Consider the following 20,041-nt stretch of genomic DNA (forward strand, 5'->3'; position numbering starts at 1 on the left):
TATATCAAGAGAAAGAATAATTACAATAATAAACTGCATTTTTTTTTTTTGATTCTGTACTCAGTTTCTTAGTGTGCAGTTTAACTGGGCCCAACACTGCATTAGAAGTTTGAAAGGCATCATTTTCTCTAGAGGAAGGAGTAATGAAGAAGTAGTGAGGCAATAATTCAGAGTGAAACACAGGCTGTTTTGTTAGTGCAGTCCTTCTAATAATTAGTAATCTGTAATGTAAATGTAAATTGCGATCTCTGAAAATCCCCCTCCCCTTCACAGTTTTCAGTTTTTAAATAAGTTGAGACACCATTGCCTGGATGGAAACAAACAAACAAACAAAAATGCCAGCCGGAGAGCAGGGCCTTCTCGGCCTCGCCCCAAGCGTCTGACCCCCCAGCAGCGTGCCCATCTGGAGAGAAATGAGCCCAGAAAGAGGGCACTGGCAGAGGTGGCTTGGGCACACATGCATTTGATGGTCAAGATAAACAGTTCTTGCCTTTTGGCTGAAACTGATTTTTTTTCTTCTTCCCTCACACGCCATGATTTTCTTGTTAGCAAGGCCTGACAAGATTTCACATCAGCGCTTTGAACACATCAAAGTTGTTGGTTTGTGTTTTTAACTTTGAAGGTCATTTGTCTTAAATAGGAAAAAGAAAAATCCTCCTCTCACTTACAGAAGTGCAAGTATATATCTGGGTTTAAACTGTGTTATTAAATCATATTTCCCCGTGCAAATTTAGCTGAGGGCATCTCCACGTAGATGAGCTGGTAATGATTGCAAAGCACCTTAGCTCCTGGAATAGGAGCAAAAAATAATGCCTGATTGAAATAAAGGCTGTGTTTTGATTTATTGGTGTTTTATCCCAACACAGGTTGTGAGTGGGGGCTCCTTGAAAAGATCGGTTGGAAAGTCTGGAGCCACCTTCAGTAACAGCGCTGACCTATTTTAAAAATGACACAAATTCATGCAACTAATGTTACAAATTCATGCAGTTTGCATTCTTCATCAACTTCCCCTAGATCGCTAATAGGATGTTAGACAAAGCCAACACTGTTTTGAAGATAGAGACCAACACAGTGACTTCTGTTTTATATTCTTTTCTGTCCTTTAAAAAAAAGAAACAAAGATAATATTGCAACTCTGAACGAAGGCCTGATTTTGAGGAAAGCAGGTTGTGCTTGGCGCTGATGAGTTCTGGCCGGTTTATCAGCCTTCCTTCCCTCTTTCACAGAACATGAAGACAGAGGCTAACAGGGCATTTTGACCTTTCTCTCACTGTTAGCTTGAATAGGGACCCTGAATCCACACTTCATTTTGCTTTAACAGAAGTCTTAGTAAACCTTCTTCCATGTGCTTGAACTTAGCTGTTCTTCTCTCCTTCAGATTTTTTTTTTTTTTTTGGTTTGATCCCAACGAGGAGACTTGCAGTCTCCCACTGTAGAAGCAGAAATGGATGTATCACTTAGAAAGCCCAGCATCTGATGCAAGACTTTAGGCAAACACATTTTCCAGATAAGAGTGACCAGGATGGAGTTATTATAATTATCTCATGGGGAATGCCACTAAGGAGAAAAATACAGTGGTCCAACAATTAAGTGTTTTGATAGGACCCTACAAGACAGTTCAATATAATAAGCAGGTTTTGGACCCAAATATGAAAAACACAGAGTGACGTTGGCAAAAAAATGCGATTTTGGTGGCTGCCTTTAAGAGAAGTTTAACTCCTAATAAAAGGCATTAGAAGGAGTAACCATATTTAGGGAAAAAATTACTAAAAAGCTTTGACATGTAATGTGTGGTGAACACAAATACATCCTTTTTTTTTTTACAAAAAAATCCTAAATCCTGCCGGAGCACCCTTATTACAAATAGGTCTCTAATTTTTTTTGTTGTTGTTTAAATCATGTAAGGAAATCGAGCTTTCCCGTCAACACTGCATTTGAGGCTTTGTCTAAATAGTGTTAAAATTCCTTTCATTCCAAATGCAGAACTGAGCCCACTCACAAGTCGGAGCCATCTGTGGGACGTACCTCATTTTGGAAGCTCCAAGATCATGTGCTTTACCCGTGTATTCACAAAATGAAATTTACATGAGAATTCTATTTATTATTATTTATTATTATTATTATTATTATTACTGTCGCAATCATGAAAAACAGCCTACCCTTGACTTCTGTTTAATTTCCTTTTTTTAAAAAGAGAATAAATGATTGTGTTAGAGACTAAAGGTATTACGTGTATAACCTCCATGCTAATTAACTATGCCTCCTGTCTGAGGGTCTTAGGTACAGACCCACAGGAAACATGCTGGTGCTTCTGACTTTACCATGCGCCAACCCAAATAGACTCGCTTATTTTCAACCTGTAATATTGTTTTTTTTTAAGCCACTGAAATTTACACGATATATACAATGGTATAAAGGGAAGTGTCCCAGAAGATAACAGCCAGCATTTTAAAAGCCTATGGTAGATGTGCACACTCTAAACAGTACTTTTTCATGCTTCATTGTTTCTCTGGCAGATAATTTTACTAAGAAGAAAAAAAAAAATTTGATTCCCCTCCCCAAGCAGATGCCACGGGCAGAAGCTTTAGCAGAGCCGAGCACCCTGGTTTCCTCTCGGGTCCTGGATAGTATTGTAATTATCAGTGATGTCAAACGTGGTCATTCATCAGGCAGAGCCGTAAGTGGAACTAGTTAGTTAGGTACACCCCTTCCGTGGGCTTTTCTTCCCTCCCCTTTCTCTGCTCTCAGGCAGCCACAAAATCACTTCCCATGTTTCCTTTTTTTTTTCAGAACCATGTAATAACTTTTTACAATGTATCTGACACATTAATAGACTGAATCAAATAGGCAGAGGTTCTACTTCCTGTTCTCAGTGAGGAAATGATGTCTAGATAATCATATTTATTTGCCTTCATGCCATAACCACCTGGGCTTTCAACAGAGGCCATTCCAATGGGAAATGCCGTATTTATTACCGAATGTGCAGTTCTAAGTTTCTGATCTTTTCTCCCTTATACCTTCACCCCAGTAGTTTTTATTTACACCCGTCAATTCGAGATACTTCCGCTCTTAAATAGGACCTCCCCTTGCCAAACCACCAGCTTTCAGGCTAATCGCAGTGGGCAGGGGCAAGTGGTAACCAGCCTTGCAAACACGGGGTGCAGCTGTCCCGGGCACCACATTCCCCGCATGTTCTTGTCTGAAATGACCAAAGTGGCTTCTGACACATTCAAAGTTTCGCGAGTCCCGAAGCTGGAAAGTTGTTGCTGTTTTCTTTATTTTTTGGTTTAGGCCAGCTTACTTCCATATTCAACCTTGACTTGATGAAACACACTCCACCCGCCATTCTAGGCTGATCAATATATTTAAAAGTTTGCTTGCCACATTTTTGCCTGTTGATAGTTAAAGACTAACTGAGATAGTTTGGAAGGCTGAGGTCCATGAGTGACAAGCTTTAGCCGGCTAATTTCCACGCCGGTAAAACACACAGCCAGGCTCGGAGACCTTACCTCTTACATAAACGTGCGATCAGAGAGGCTAGGAAATCTGATTAACCCGCTTTAGACTGCTCATCTGCCAGGCTCCCCACTGCGATTTACTTTCATTTGATTTACTCTTAAATTTTGTCCCTTTTCTTTGAAGAAATAAATGCCTTCGTTTTTACGGAAGAGACATCTACCATGAGAGGCTATACTTTTCACCACTTCTGATGATTCCTCAGGAGGCTGAATGAATAATATGGAGTTGGTGCCTTCCTTGTTGTCAATAGGAAAATGAGAGACACCTAAAGTTTGTTTTCTTACCACGGGCCCATCCTAAATTTAAAAGATGTCCCGAGTTCAACGCTAGGCAGACAGGAGCCATCAGGGAGGTGATCCAGCCCTTCAGACCACCCAACGCAGATGTGCGTGTTTGTCTGTTTTTGCATGTTTTTAAAAACAGCTGCAGCCTTCACCCACCTTTCGATAACACTGCTTTTCTCACTTTTGATATAAATCTTCAAAATCTAGACATCACACAGCCCCAGAAAAGGGGAATCCTCTCCAAGCCTGGCTCCACCCGGGGCTCGTGAACAAACCCAGCTCTGTCTGGGCAATTTTTTTTTTTCTCCAGCGGGGGTAGGGGACAGAGTGAGAGCATTTCAGTCTCCCAGGCTGTCTCATGACTGTCAGGGCATAAAGAAGTACAGTCCGACCACAATGTGGGAGCATCTTTACCCTTTCGAGAGGGACACAACAAAAAACAAAGCAAATCAAATTGCTCAGCACGAAGGCGTAGCAAAACCTCCAACTCCCTGCCCGTCCCCATAGCATCTGTGGGGGGTGAGAAATGAGGGAAGCCAGAGAGGACTGTGATGCCGGCTTCGAAGGCATGTCACCCAGTGTACACATTTGCACGCAGGTGCAAGCCAGGTTCAGCTGTCCATTTCCTCCCTGTATGTTCACATGTGTTTCTGTTTTGAAAACAATTTTTAGAGCTTGAACCCCAATTAAGAGCTCAGAGGAAATTGCGAATGTCTTAACTTTCGGGCGTTTATGAATATATCAGCCTGTGATTTTGCCGTGGGGGCATCTGGGACCAGTCGAGTGTGTTGTGCCCATATTTCTATGGTCACCGCAGTAGGTCTGATGGCATCGTGACAGTTTCATTGTTTAATTTTGATAGCCCTTTGTGTGTTTTCCCTAAGTTTGCCCAATACAACAAGGCTAAGATAGGAAGAACACATCAGCGGCCCACAGAAATTGGATCTTTCTATGAAAGTGCATCAGAGTTGGACAGTTTTAAGAAATTCACAAAATGCATTTTCCACAGAGAGGCTCTGATTGGAATGCACAGTTCTCGACCCAAATCATAACCATCTACCAAGCACCTCTTCCCCATTCAACACACAGTTCCTTTTCCTTCCCTTTCTTTTTGTCAAATAACTATTTTTCCCCCCTATAATTAGGACTTTGGATTGCAAAATCACATTCCTCCCTTCTCCACAGATTCTTGGACCTTTAGTTACGATTAGAAAGGGGCATTAATTCAAGAAGGGAGGATGAGGGAGGGGTGGTCTGTGGAGGTTTGGGCAAGGGGGGAGAGGAAAGGAAATAGTTCTGTGCTCACCCCCACACCCCCTTGGCCCCCACCCAGCCCAGGCCTGCCTGGGTGTGAGTTACACACGGGGGATTTGGATTCTGAATCTATTCTAAATATTCTGATCACCAGCCTCGAGTGTTTCCAAGCTGAGATTCCAAAGAATGGTTTTTCCTTGCGGTTGGTTCTTTCGGGTAGGAAATAGGCGAGGCCATGAAACCTTTGTAGAAGGGGGAGAGGAGGCGTATCACCCACCCCTGTCCCTGTCCCAAGAGAATGCTGAAAAGGAGGCCGTGAAGGGGGCTCTGAGCTGAAAACCCCGGCCAGCAGGGCTGCGTTCCCTTTTTCCCCCTCAAATTTTTCCTCGTTCTCCATGACTTCGTCCGCTTCTGGAAGCCTGGAGAAGTGGGTCTCTGGTCTCCTTTGGGGGATTTTTCCAGGAAGCAAAGCAGACTTGAGGATCTTAGCACAACAGGTAACCCCAACCGGGGCCCAGAGGAGCAGAGGGCAGCTAGCTGGTGTACCGGGGCTGGGCTGGGCTGGGGTAGGGGTGTCACTAACAGAGACCAACCTTGGCTTCTGACCCCTAATCGCCAGGAGTCCACTCTAGGTCATTCCCGGAGCCCCTGCTTCCCACCAGACCAGATTTATTTGCAGGATGACTGACAGGCCGGTGGCAGACCCTGAGGTCCCCACATCCCTGAAAACAACTGCCATGTCCTTAGCTCCAGGGCTTCGGCCCCTTAGTGCCCAGCCCCTGGCCCATCCCAGTGTCCTCTCTGTATTTCCTGCCTAGTCACCAGGGCCATCACAGAGACTCAGAAGTCACTGCGTTGGACCAGAAAGCAGTCACCTAAGCTGGGACTTTGGGCCCATTAACTCGCTCCTGTGCCAGTCCCCGTGCAGACAAAGGCTGGGATGAGAAGAGCTGGCAAGTGGCTCTGGGGTGTCTCAGCACGGCTGGAGCTTCTGGGGCCCCTTCGCTCTGGGCATCCCTGCCCATCCAAGTGCCCTCTCCACCCTCAGGGTCCCCTGGCCATTGCGGCAGATGCAGAAGGACAGAGCTCGCAGGGGTGGGGTCCGGCTGCCACCTGAGGTCATGGGCAGTCCCTGCGTGCCCCAAGCCCCAGCTGCGCCCCGGGGTGGGGAGCGAAGGCTGAGGACTCTGCCCACAAAGCGACTCCCCTCTGAAATGCCCAAGCCCGCACCTGCGCCCGGGGCCCCACCACTGGCGGTCACTCCCAGTGCGCCCAGGGCCCAGACCGCTTCTTGGATTTGTATTGGGATTTGGTCCAAGTGTTCCAGGAGGACCACCCTAGCCACAGTGGAGCCCTCGGGGACGTGAAAACTACCTGCTCTGTTGAGTTCAGGGGTGGGCGCATGGAAGGAGGAAGCGGGATTCAGTCCTAAAATGCTCCTCCTTCCCTTGGGACCCTCACACCACACTCTAGCTGCCCCAGGAACCTTCTGTAAGTAAGATCCTCAGGTCCAGGTCATTCAGTTTTTACTCTATTAATTTTCTGGCCCATTTTCCAGATCTAGCTTTATTTTATTTTATTTTATTTTATTTTTCCCCTTCTCTGGTTACAGACAGGGTGAAGAGGCAAAAGAAAAAAGGAAGGAAATCCAGATAACCTGCTTTAAGTCATTCTAGAAATCTCCATACTACAGTTGGGATTTGCCTTGATACAGTTTGATGCTTATTGTAGGGGAAAGCCACTCAAGCAAACTTCATTAGGATCTCACCCATAGCTTAGCTACAGGGGCTCACTTGGATTCCCGGGTTTAACACAGTGGCTGCCGAATCTCAGACACTCAGGAACTGTCTGCAAAGGACAAACTTTAAAATCACTCATTTCAGAAAAGAGCCCTTCCATGCAGGATTTTTTTTTTCCCCTTATAGGGACCTTCAATTTTTTAGATTCTTGAGTGTAAACTAATTAAGCATCTCTTCCCCTTCTTAAATAAACCTCCCCTTTTCCCCTTCTCCTTCTCTTAGGGAAGGATTCATAAATGTGCAGATAAATATGGTGTAAAGGAAAGCAAGAATCTCAGCATCCGAGCTGCTTTTACATTGTCAGATTCCACTAAAGTCCTTTTTGCTAGGATGGGGGAAACCTGCAGTAATCATTCTCAGATGAAATCTGTTAAAAGATGATCGTTGAGTCTGTTTTCAGGCAGTGAACCCAACATATTCTTTCATCTGCCGTTTATCTATCTATCTATCTCCTTGTGAAGCTCTTTAATACATTGTAGAGGGGGAAGCTATTAAAAGATGAATCTGCAGTTCCCACATCAGGACATACAAATGAGCACACGACAGAGCTCCTCAGTCTACTCCACATGTTGGTAGGCGGGAGCCAAACCTAGCCTGAATGGTCGCAAATGATCTTCCCATAAAACCTTCGCCGGACTCGGCATAACTCAGGGCAGCAAGGAGGTGCGTGCGGACCATCTGTGTGTTCGCAGGGTGCCCTGTCCGTGTTAATTCCCCCTGCACTGTACCGCTAATGAGACCTTTTCAAATCTTCCTTGGAATATCACTGCACATTCCTATGCTATTTAAAAAGTGCCATTTAATTGTTAGGTAAATAGATCCCTCTCATGGAGGCTCTGTGCTAGCAGATGGCCGGCCTGGGCTGCACCTGGCGTGGTCCGGCTCGAGAGTCTCCTCTCTGCTCGCAGGTGAGGTCCCCTTGCCCCCTCCATTCTTCCCTAGTGACTAGGTGGGGTGAAGGTGATGAGGACAGAACACTGCAATGGCTTTTGGACCCTATTCATGTGTGCGAACTGAATCTCTTTCCCCTGCTTTGGGAAGTAAATGCCTTGATAACAGGATAGGTTCCCCAGGTGGCCAGAGAATAGAGGTCATCTTGAGGAAAATGACACCGATGATCTAAAAAGGACATCTACTTGATGAGATTTCAGGCAAGATGCCAAATATCACATTTAATGAGGCCCGATTCTTTTTCTCCAAAAATAACAGAGGCTATCAATGAGCTGGTCAGGAAGGCAAAGGGGCATTTTTGCAAAGTCTCCGTTCAATTATTGCTTTGTAATATTGTTCTAAAATTGAAGAATGCTTCACGAGTCTATGATGTCATGTAAAATATTCCTTGCAGAAGCTTAACATATGTTTGCAGTGCCCCAAAGGATTAAAAATATTCCCTCCACAATCTCTGAAGCTTTTATACTCTATTCACTTGCGTTTCGAACAGAATCTGTTATTCCTAAAGATTTTTTTTTAAAGTTACCTTATATGGGAAGTTTTGTTTTGGCTTTTGTTTGTTTTTTGAGATTAGCCGTTTGAACTTGAAATGGGGAACAATTGATATCATGGATAACACTTCCAGGTTTTATAACTTCAGTATGTTTCTTGTTTCTTTCTTTTTTTTTTTTTTGGCATAGAAATAATATATTTGGCAAAAGATTAGTATATACTCTGACATGAAAAAGAGTAGTTTGTGCCATAATGTTTAAAAAATCATTTCTAACATGAAATGTGGATGAAAGCCCATAATGTATTTGGGACAGTTCTGACAGATATGAGTCCAAATTTATTTATCTGTGTTTTAATGCATAGACTGTTTAGATAAAGCACATTGGAAAAATTAGAGCGTTACACTAAATGAACACTTAAGTAAAAGATTCTATGTCAGTTACAGCAGCCTAGATATTTCAGCAGGTGTATGTGTCATGTGTATTTTTTCACACCAATTGTAAAGTAATTCAAATAAAAGTGGGGCAGATTAAAGAAGAATAACTGAATCTCCACACTGGAAAAAAAATTAGATTGACTTACTGGTTTATCACAATTATTGTACACAGATTTGTTGTAACCATGTTGAATTTTTTAAATTAGATTTTAAATATATTTTGACAGTCTGCACTTGTAGAGTATGGCTAACTATACGGAGAAATGACAGGTCTGCTTTGTTATTAAACTGCTGTCTGGAAAATATTGGACTCGGTACAGTAAATGATAATTATTTTGCCACTTACATTAGTACAGCTAATAGCAATAAGGGGTTTTTGAACCATAGAAAGCTCAACTACTTTGAATTACTGTGCTTTGTTATTCACTGTGAAGCAAAAAAGACTTTTTTTTTTAAAGCAATCTCATTTTCATATTACCATTCTAAGCATTCCCTGCTACTAATTTAAACAGAGTGTAAGTTAATAAATAAAAGAGTGGTCTCTAAATGGTTGTATTTGTTAAGAGAACATCTACGATTAAGGTCAGCAGTACTAGCAGAATAGACCCTGTCTATGGAAGAGGAAGGGGGAAGATGGAAGAGAATCCACTTGAGGTAACGAAGCCAGGGAGAAGTGGACCAGTTTGGTTTCCCCAAGGGATGCTCAGTCTCTGAACACTTGGGAGACACCCATCAGAGACTTTTCAGTCCTCATCCATTGTGAACCCAGGATCACCTGGTTCTCTGAGCTGAGGGCAGCTTCAGGGCTGATGCCGGCTGCCAGGCCAGTGGACATCACTGTCTCCACCTTCGCAGGATCAGAGGCAGGGTGGAGCTGGGGTTGACACAGCACGCCGCGCCATTCTCTTCCATGCGAACCCTTCCTCTGGCAGGGCTGAGACCAGGCTGCCAAAGCAAGTGGACCTAAATTCCTCTTCTTTGGCTCTCATTCTGCCTTTCTCATAGCTAGTTAGGTGGCCTTGAACATGCTGTCCTTATAAAGCCCTGTTCGTGGTTATTAATGACCCTTTGTTTATTTTAATATATTTACTGAATCAGGTACCCAAGGGAATCCTCTACATCACTGATGTGAAAAGTCCTGTTGCCTGAAGTCAAAGAGGTACATCTTGATCTCTGATTTGCATGTGCCTGTTTTAATGCATTTTCCATGAGGGAGGAGCAAGCAAGCGAGGAATGTGGATCATTCTCCAGGTGTGAAAGTCTCCTGCTTTTGTAGCCATAGTGTTGGGTTTCACACGTACATCGTACATCGGTGGTGATGCCAGATGCTGAGGAGAAGGCTGGCAAGTGCGAGACCAGCATGCATGCATTTCTGTACTGTTGTCATCACGGAGGTGCGGGGTACAGAGCTCTCAGCCAGCCTGAGTGGATCTCAGACCTTCAGCCTGGACTAGCATGAGTCTCTTGACTCCCAAAGAGCTGCCCGGTCTCTCTGCTCAAGTGTCAGACAATCTGGGCGAATCTGTACCGTTAGAATCCGTGGCCGTTGGCCGGCTTCACATAACCATTCCAAATTTACAGTCTCCTATAACTCACTCCATGCTCACATTTGGAAAAGTTAGTGTAATTTCAAAGCACATTGTGTCCCTCCTCTGCGTCCAAATGTGAGTTTGGAGCCACTCCCCACTAGGCTGAAGGACGATGGGGGTCAGAAATCTGATTTTCATTGACAAAAAAAAAAATTGAAATTAAGCTATTTAAATGGGTCTTCAATTACACGGTTCCCAGGGTGAATTTAATTATGAATCCTCCTCGTTTGAGAACCAGACCAACACTCTTACACCAATAATTATTTAGCATTATCATTTTATGTATTCCTGTTACCTCTTATTGGCTAATGGAATGAAGTTTGATTTTTTTTTTTAATGAAATTTGCTTGCTGAGAAATTTGCATGAAATACAACTTTTGGTTTAAGTCACACTGTCAAATTGCTACTCTTTGCCAAGGAGACACTGTAAGAATCCAGTGAATTGAGGATGTCAGAAAACAGACCCACATTTTTTCCCCACTCTTCAAACGTGGTATCTGATTACTTACTTTTACATACTCTTATTGGGAAAGTCTTTGAGTAAGTGGACTGTGACTGTTTAACATGATTTCTTTCCTAGCCTTAAACAAAATTAACATTTTCTTTAATAGTTCTCATATGTAGATTTTTAACTCAGTGTATACCATTGGGATTAATTTATGTGTTCTCGTGTGTGCCTGCTGTACCAAAACTTTATCCCTTTCTTCTCTCCCTGTCTTTATAATTGCAGTTTGAAAGCCATCTATTAAATAGGATGATCTAGACCCACCGGGCAGGTTTTGTTACACTGAAACCATCCATTTTGAGCAAAGAGTTAATGAACTTTTAAGGCAAGGTTCACACGGGTCTTGACCCCCCCCCCCGGTAATATTTCATATAAGGTTACTGGTGGGAGAGAAATCAAATTTCAGCTGTGAACATGATTGACAGGTGAGAACCGAGAAGAGAAAGGCATTTGGCCAGATGGGGACGTTGGGTAGGAGAACAATTCCTCAAAGTTACTCTGTGATATTAGATATTATAAGCAGATATATGAAAAGTTTAATATCTGATACTCTTGGGAGAGTTACTTAGTTTATTTTCAGAAAGTCACTTTGGTTAAGAGATTTCAGTCCCGGAAGCCAGAAATGGGGAACCAGTAGTTTTCTGCTCTCCTGTTGATGTCTATTATGTACAACTTCATGGCTTATTTCTGGCCATCTTCTAGACGAGAGTCTGAGAATTAAAGTAGAAGCCATTTGGGGAGGCATTTAATTACCTTTTATTTATTCTCAGAAATATAGTCTAGATTATATTATGGTTCTTGGTATTATTACAAAATAGTGATCCCAGGGGCTGTCACCAACAGATGAAATGCTCCATTTCTGTAGCATCTCTTGATCGTAACAGTTTCCACTAGTGCATGCTTCAGCTTCACACATGCAAGCCTGCCCAAGTGCGTGATCTGTCAAGGCCGTGCCTTCTAAGGAAGGACTCCTAACACGCTGAGACAGCGGTGCTCTCACAGTGCTCTCTGATGCCAGCTTTTCCATGTAGCACCCTTGGGTCAGGTGTCCCGTTAGCATCATTGCCATGGAAACAGGTGATGATGTTGCGTGACCCTAAGGCCAAGGGTGGCTTTGGAATTCATCTCAGAGGCTGTCTCTTAGGGTGAATTGTCAAAAGGAGATTAACAGCTACTCATAGCTTGCACCAAAATTGAAAGCAGGCAGCCCTTTAATACATGCTCTTTCATCTTGTGTGCTGAAACACTAATTTCAGGAGGTGGTGGTGGACCTGAGCCAGCTGATGTGTCTGCTCTACCCTTACAGATGTTCCTGACATTCTCTCAGACCCACCCGGATGCATCTGAGCCTTAACAGAGCTGCCCTGGGGCAGGGCAGGTGGGACACACATACACACAGGGGCGAGGCCTGTTTGTAGCTTTCCCGTCACCTGTGGGAGATTCCTGATGGAATTTGTATAAACAGCTCTGCCCCGGGTTCTAAGTACCCATCAGTTTTTCTTTCTTCCTAATTTGACAGTTAGCTGGGTGGAAATAAATGTTTTATCCTGACTGTACCATTGCCATCGTGAATTCAAACCAATGTAAGGGAGGCTTTACACTGTTACGAGCTGGGATATGAACAAAAACACAGTAAAAGGACTCCGGAATCTCACTTCTATTTTGTATAACGTGTCCTCCCACATCGCTGCCCGTGATCCCCCAGAAATAAAATGCAAGCATGGATGCCTGATGCCCAGTGTCCATGTGGGTTCCTGAGCACAGCTGTTTAATTCAGAAATAAAATTACAGGTGCTGTAACTGTTATTTCCCTCGCAGAGTCCATCAACATATTTTAACAGGAATGGTGAATTAGGTGTTCTCACGCAAAGGCCGTGTGAAAACCACAGAATGTAAGTTTTCACTCCTCAGCGCCTGTGTTTGAAAAGCGCGCGTGAGAACAGTGGCTGGTCTGGACTCGGGCTTCACTGCAGACCCCTCAGGGCTTCTCAGTACTCAGCTGCCAGAGGAAGTGCCCCGCCACAGAGGACAGCAAAGAGCACGGTGCTGTCTGGCATGCAGATTTGGAGAGTGGACCAACCCCTCCGAGATTCCAGGAGTGTGTCTTAAGCAAATGACATCACTGCGTGTGTTGGCACTGAGAAAGGAAGGGAAAATAACTCCATTTAAACTGTTTTAGTACCGGGGCTTACCTGATCAAACTGTTTATAGTTGTTGTTTGTTGGTTTAGATAGCCACCCCCCGCCCCACCACCCTTCCTATACAAGGCTGCCTAATGTCCTTTCTGTGGACACCGGCCCCACTAGTGAGCAGGTTTAATCAATCAATTATGGCAGAGCAAGTACAGGGCAACCAGCTTAATGAAGTCCCATTATTTTCAGTGGTCCTTAGGATGCTATTGAAGGGGCTATCTTAAAGAAAGAAACATTATGCATTTGGTGGGGGCAGGAGGGGAGGTGGAAGAAGGGGTTTTTGCACACGAGTATAGCACTCGTTATTTAAAACAAAATGATGCTTCTGTCAAGAGCTTTCCTTCTAAAAGCACACATTCAGTCACCTGCCAGAATCTCAGATTTATTGCTGCTGTTCACAGATGCCAATGTTGAAACTCTCTTTGCCTCCAGCTTGCTGAGTCTTTCATTTCCTCGATCCAAAAATCACTGTAAAGTTGTTGTTTAGTGTCTGCATTTTTTGCTTTTCCTGGCACCTAATGAAATTATCAGCAATAAATGAGCTATGCAGAAGGGTTGGTTTTGCTTTTATTTTTTATTTTCCTTTTATTTTTTCTTTTTTGCAGTATTTGGAAAATGCTGGGACAAGGGTAAGCCAGTGACAGAATTCAGAGTGCCTCTCTTTCCAGCATCTACGGGAAACGTAATAAAGCCATTAGCATTTATATAATTTCAGATGGGAATTAATACTGGGGAAGGGAGGGGGAGGGAGTGTCAGGTGTTGAGTGGGCAAGTCAGACCAGCTGTGGGAATTACAGTTATTGTCACTGGAGACAACACAGCCCTGACCTCCAGTATAAGCTGCTGGAAGATATTAACACCTAATTATCAAGCCAGGGGTGCATCTTACACCTTAATCACTGGTGAGGTGAAAGTGACAAAAAAGAGGAAGGGAGTTGTTTTCCATGTTCCTTTCAGCAAGCATCCATCCTCTAATAAGGGGTCATCCACTTGCAGCAAGTGACGATTTCCTTTTAGTCCTTTCAGTCTATAGAAAAGCACAGTAACTTCATTTGCTAGCAGGTAGGCAGTGGAGGTGAGAATCGAATTGATCTGAAATTGACCCTGAGGTCACTGCCTCCTTTAAATTGGGTGCTACAGACAAAGTTTCTTTTCTTCTTCTCCGGCTCCAGCCAGCAGCCAAGCAGAGTCTTCAGTCATTGGGGTGGGAGGTGGGGAGAGTGTTAGCAATTATTTAAAGGGATTCTGACACCAGGGTTGAACCCCTACCCCAAACTTAATCCAAGTGAAGACCTTTTTTTTAACGGATGGTGGTTAATTAAAGGGCTTGAGCCTCCGCGCGATGGTGTGCCTCTGGCTTGTTTATGTTTTAAAATGAGGTTCATTCCTGATGCACAAGGAATGGCAGGGGGGAAGCTGACAGTCGGGGTCTCTTACTGGGCTGACTTGAATAGAGAATAGAATTTTCTGTTTCCTTTTACATTTTCTCTTCCTTATTTCACCCCCGCCCGCCCCCGCTTTCTAATGGAACCATTAAAGTCCTTTCAAAGCATCTTGGGGTGCACAGATACAGCTGACAGTGCTGGAAATCCTGCACTGCTTTTCAGAAGGCCAGGTGACTCTGCTGGGCACGCAGGCCTGGCCCCGCTCTCCGCCCAGAGCGGTGAGGGTCGCCAAGAGGGAGCAGAAAGCCCCTTCACCGATTTTGATCTGCTGGACCCCAGTTGAGAAGTGCTGTCTCGTTCCTTCGCTTCAGTGGGTTAGTGCCTACTGGAGGTTCTGTCCTGATGTTCAAAGACTATTGCGTTATTCATTTTTCCCGGACTTTTTTTTTCCTCCCTTTTTCTCCTTCTCTTTTTCTCCTTTTAAAGTCCCGAAGCGAAGCAGTTCCTTACCACTGCGTCGTAGAAGGAAAGCGCACGTGCTTTGTGGTTTGGAGATCTGGACCAGAGCTCTCCCTTCCAGGGAAGGAGCAGTGGTTTGGGACGGGACAAGCTTTCTGGAAGCCTCGGGGCTGCTCTGCGGCCCCGGGAGGAGAGAGAGCTCCCAGCAGCGGCTGGAGATCCACCACGCATGCGCACGCGACGCCCCGTGGAATCACCTTCTTTCCCCCTGAGGCACGGCACTTCCCATGTGCTCAGCGCTCTGCTGGTCCAGTGAAGCCGGTGGACCCAGAACGCGCTGCTCTCAGTCTTCCCCAGCTTAGTTGTTGGGGATAAAATTCTTGGTAAAAAATGGGATGCGTTCGAAACACTCTCGTCTCCATGGGGACCCTGGTTAATTAAAATGTTACCTCTGTTGGTGCTCCAATTTGCTTCCCTTGTAGCATCCTGACCAGCCCTGGTGGAAAATGCCCCCAGGTCGGTGTAACAAAATGGCACGTGACCTGAACGTGCGGTAAACCCTCCCTACACCTGTGTGGGTGGAGAATCCGCCCAGCTCCCAGAGGTCTTGAGTTGCAGCGTTTGGGCCTCGCAACCAGGTTCCTGCTCCAGAGCGAAGGGCTCCCTAGTCCTCCAGAGCTTGGAGCTTTCAGAAGCAGCAAGCACGCGACAGTCACCCGGCTCCCCACAGGAAAAAAAAAGTAAGGAAGAATTTCGAGTTGTTTTTTTCGTCCTATTTTATTCGAACCAGATCATATTAGTAACGAAAACCTTTTCATCCCTGTTGCTGAGAAACTTGCATTTTTTAAGGCACTGATGAGGTGCGGTGGCGGGAGATGCAGGAGGAGGAATTCTGATCCACCAAGACGTTTCTGTCTATCTTTACTCACGTTTTACAGTGTCGTTCACATTCTGCGTCGTCTCCTGATACAGTTGGGGGGGGGGGAGCTATGTTTAGTGACCAGATGTGTCACTTTAGGGAAGATGGGTTCCAAGTGTGTGATTTCATTGTAAATCCATCAGGTGTTACTTTCCAAGCTATTGAGGGCACAGTTATTCTGAGAACGCATCTTTTTACTATTTCTTTAAAATTTATTTAGGATCAAGTCACTGTCTGGTTTCAACTCGAAGATCCCCCACCCCACTTTTTTTCTTTTCTTTTTTCACCCTTTTTCGGTTTGGCCATTGTAAGCTGCAGTAAAATGATCTGTAATTTATAATCGAAGTTTGGTATTGTTAAACTGTAAAATCTGATTTGGGGGTTTTGCTCATGAAAAAAATATATAGCGATGAGGCTTGTACAGTAGAGGCAATGTCAGTACATATATATCTTATATATGAGTATATATGTATTTTTTTCTTGGAGACTGTTAAGATGGCCCCGAAAAATCATCTTACAAAACTGTGGATGTCTGTCGATATCCATACGAGGGTATTATATGTGATAAGAATATAAGCACATTTTCTTCAATGAACTTTAAATTTGTTAAGTCCGTTCATCATTCACATTAACTTCTTCTTTCAGTTATATTATTTTGGTCCTAAAAAGTTAGTGTATATATGCTTCAGTTCTCTGTAAGCTATAGTGTGCCTTAGCTAGAAAGACTTTTTTTTCCCTTTCTTCTAACAAGGAAGCTCATTTAGAAAGAAATGTTTATGTGAAGTGCTTGTCAGTTGGCATTTTTACTGGGTTGCTAACCCAAAGGTAAAATATAAAGCCATGTCTTTTCCTCACTGGCTTGTTGTTACTAGAAGGGTCCCTCCCTTGTTAGCTTGATAAATAATTTTACTAGGGGGACTGTGCTGTATTTTTATGCTTGCTGTCTATTTTCTGCTTGCTGCAAATAAATTTCTGTACTCAGAGGGCACTAAAACTCCAAACACATGGTATTTTCCCATTTCGCTGCTGGTTGCCTGAAATATTTATTCCATCTCATGTTTTTAATTAATTTTTTAAAGGAAAAAGTAATTTGTGATTAATATCAAGCAAAAGTTAGCCTTTTATTTCTCAGGACTGTTGGGTTTGAATCTGAAAGTGTAGTTTTTTCAAAGGCTTTGTGCATCATAACCTGTTTCGTATCTGTCACATTGAAGATGAGAGTTATTTATATGGACGTATCCTGAAGTTTTCTCATTATAGATTTCCTTGTATGTCTTTCCAACTCTTAAGTATTAAAGTATTACTATGAAAAATGAAAAGGGGTATAGAATTCTACCTAGAAACAGGACACTACACAATAAAATCTTTACATTTGAAAAATAATACAGTGTATGAAAATGGAGATGAAATTGATCATAGATATCAATAGAGCTATCAGTGTCCAAGGCCTTGAGACTTGGGGTTCATGACTATGGAGAAGAGATTGGTGTAGGTCAGTCACTGGGGCAAAATGGGAGGTTCCCTGGCACAAATCTAAATAAACAAACCCTAAAATGTTCCAGTAAAATAAAATACAATAATAAAAGAATGTGTTCTGTAAATTTCAAACACAAAGAACACAACGTATAATAGAGGTAAGGAGATCCAACCAGTCCATCCTAAATGAGAACAGTCTTGGGTGTTCATTGGAAGGACTGATGTTGAAGGTGAAACTCCAGTACTTTGGCCACCTGACGTGAAGAGCTGACTCATTTGAAAAGTCCCTGATGCTGGGAAAGATTGAGGGCAGGAGGAGAAGGGGACGACAGAGGATGAGATGGCTGGATGGCATCACTAACTCGATGGACATGGGTTTGGGTGGACTCCGGGAGTTGGTGATGGACAGGGAGGTCTGGCGTGCTGCGGTTCATGGGATTGCAAATAGACACGACTGAGCGACTGAAATGAATGAAATGAAATGAATGTTTAATGAAAGAAGGACATTCATGCATGTTGGCAAAACAAGTGATCATTTTAAATCAGTGCCAGATTATCTCATTAATTGAAATATGAGTTTTTCAAAGCAGATCTTCTGCTTGTGATTTGCTCATTAGCAGGGTCTTATTTTCTGAAATTGGAAAATAGTTTTACAAAGGTACCAGAGACATACACTTGAACCCAGAATGCCAGCTCATGTAACCAGGATATTGGGGAGACTGCATTAGAGGTTATCTGGAGTTCAGCTTTTGGGAAGATCACCAAAAGGAAGGGAACAATGTAGAAGAAGGGGCAGTAGACTTACATATTGGTTGCTGAAACACGTATGTATCTTACCAAATGCATACAGAGCTTGTTTTCCAATCCCACTTCTCAGGGATTTCAGAAATGAAGTAGGTTTCAAGCTGATGACTTTTATTTTTTTTTCTCTAACTCTGCAGGTATAGAAACTAAAGAGAGTCAGATTTTTAAATAGTATCTGCAGAGCTGATAGTCACCATTTCCTCTAGTCCCTTCAGGGTGGTCACCTGTTGGTCAGGCATTAGAGAAAACTTCCGTGGTGTTGGAGACCGTGATGCTCCTCCATCCATCATCCTCTGAATGACCTGTCCTTTGATGGTCATCCAGAGCTTCACATCGATTGAACGTCTCTGGTATCCAGGACCTGTTCCATTTCTGATCCTCAGAGCAGCTAGAGAGAGGGTTACTTTAATCCCCTTTATAGAAATGTACATACTCAGGCCTAGGAGCAGTTCAGATATGATTTGATCTCACACCACAGTCATGCAGGGATTTCTAGCTGGACACCATGCCACCTCTCCTCACCCAGCTTATTCTCTCTTTCCTAGTTAAACAGCTCAGTGTTTAACCTCAGCAGAGGTAATGTAGGCTCATTTGCCTCTCCTCCTTGGCCATCCTCTTCTGAGTGGGGTTGAGTGATGCCTAGAAGAAAATGTGTTATAATCTGAGAAGGATCTAGAAGATGGGGGCTAGCACTTCACATGATCTTGACCCTAAGGACCCCTCTAGCTCCAAAAAACGAATGATTCTGTGGTTTTGATGGTGGTAGGTCACGGAGCAGTCTCTTCCTACTCAAAGATAAAGATTGTCATTTCAAGAGCATTTAAAAAATAATAGATGGTACATTTCCTTAATACCCTGTAATGTGTAAAGTGTCAGATGCACAATTGACACTCAGGAAATTGCTGGATAGTGAAGATAAATCAGCGTTAAATCACTCCATTGAAAGCCCCATTTAATCAAAAGTTGTCAGCAAAATCTGTAGTCACATGAAAAAGGATACACAACTTCTGCATCTGTAAGATAGGGATGGTCCCCCAAAGGCTTCTGCAGAGGATTAAATACGCTAATGTATGTAAAGCACTTGGCAGAGTAAATATCCTGCTGTACTTTGCCCCCATCAGTGTTCTATGGAGTAAAACTTTGACCTTGACACTGTGCCAAGGTCTGATTTGTTTTCGAAGAACTTTGTGATTATGATACTGGACCCCTTCTCTCTGCTTTAAAATAAGTGCTGCCACCCTTGGAAAATGGAGGAGAGTCTAGAACAGTCATTTATCTGCCCTCTCCCTGAAAAAATACCACCACTCCTGAAGTATTTTTTGAAGTTGTGCTTGGGAAGTTCTGTGGCCAAACATTTAGGGAAATTATGAGTTAGACCAAATTAAACATTTAATTTTGCTTCCCTCCATCTCAGAGCCTTCAAGTGCTCATATATATCGTGATCCTCCATAGTGAAGGACCAACATGGATGATACACAGCATCTTCCAAATTTATATGAGCATGGAGCTTGTTTTCTAATCAGCCATCTCATGCAGATAGTAGGGTGGTTTTGAAAAATGGTTGGCTAGATAAAGAAGTCTTGACTTCATTATTTTATTTAGTACCAAAGGACCTCTTTACTAATTTCCTCCTATGAAGCCCATGTTCTCAAGGATTCATTTGTAATTCTGTGTGTTTGTTTTATTAATCAGAGCCTTCTGCGAAAGCTCTTGGGCTTCTGATCAGCATGAGAAGTGGTGTAATTCCACTGATGTATATGCAATCAAAAGCAAGGAAAACCTTATCATGAGGGTTATCCTATAGGTCTTTCCAATGATAGCAGTGGCTCATGGGTGCCATAACTGCCTTCATGGGCTCCCTGTGGGCTTTCAGGATACTAGCGTGGGATCCATTGCTCTGGTTAAAAATCCCAGAATCACTGTCAAATTCGACCTGGTCCTTAGTGGTTGGATGAGCCTTCTAAGGGACTTTGAGGT

At 43.5% G+C, this 20,041-nt stretch overlaps 1 protein-coding gene across 5 annotated transcripts in view; it reads left to right on the forward strand.

Annotated features, from left to right (window-relative positions):
• MAF (MAF bZIP transcription factor) overlaps positions 1 to 20,041 on the forward strand; it is a 348,420-nt gene that overhangs the window by 3,510 nt on the left and 324,869 nt on the right. The window contains exons 2-4 of one of the 5 annotated variants that reach the window (XR_014060532.1): positions 9,834 to 9,894; positions 11,055 to 11,254; positions 12,136 to 12,561. Coding sequence is in view for 3 of the 5 variants with exons in the window: in XM_081513885.1 (XP_081370011.1) it covers positions 9,834 to 9,867 (34 nt within the window). In the remaining 2 variants the exon portion in view is untranslated. Of the gene's footprint in view, positions 1 to 9,833; positions 13,571 to 20,041 lie in introns of those variants that run through there. The other 4 variants (XR_014060534.1, XM_081513885.1, XM_081513886.1 and 1 more) reach the window with 4 other exon arrangements.

This window comes from Giraffa tippelskirchi, chromosome 7, assembly GCF_054371585.1.
Source record: "Giraffa tippelskirchi isolate mGirTip1 chromosome 7, T2T-mGirTip1v1.2.pri, whole genome shotgun sequence".
In the NCBI taxonomy this organism is placed as follows: domain Eukaryota; kingdom Metazoa; phylum Chordata; class Mammalia; order Artiodactyla; family Giraffidae; genus Giraffa; species Giraffa tippelskirchi.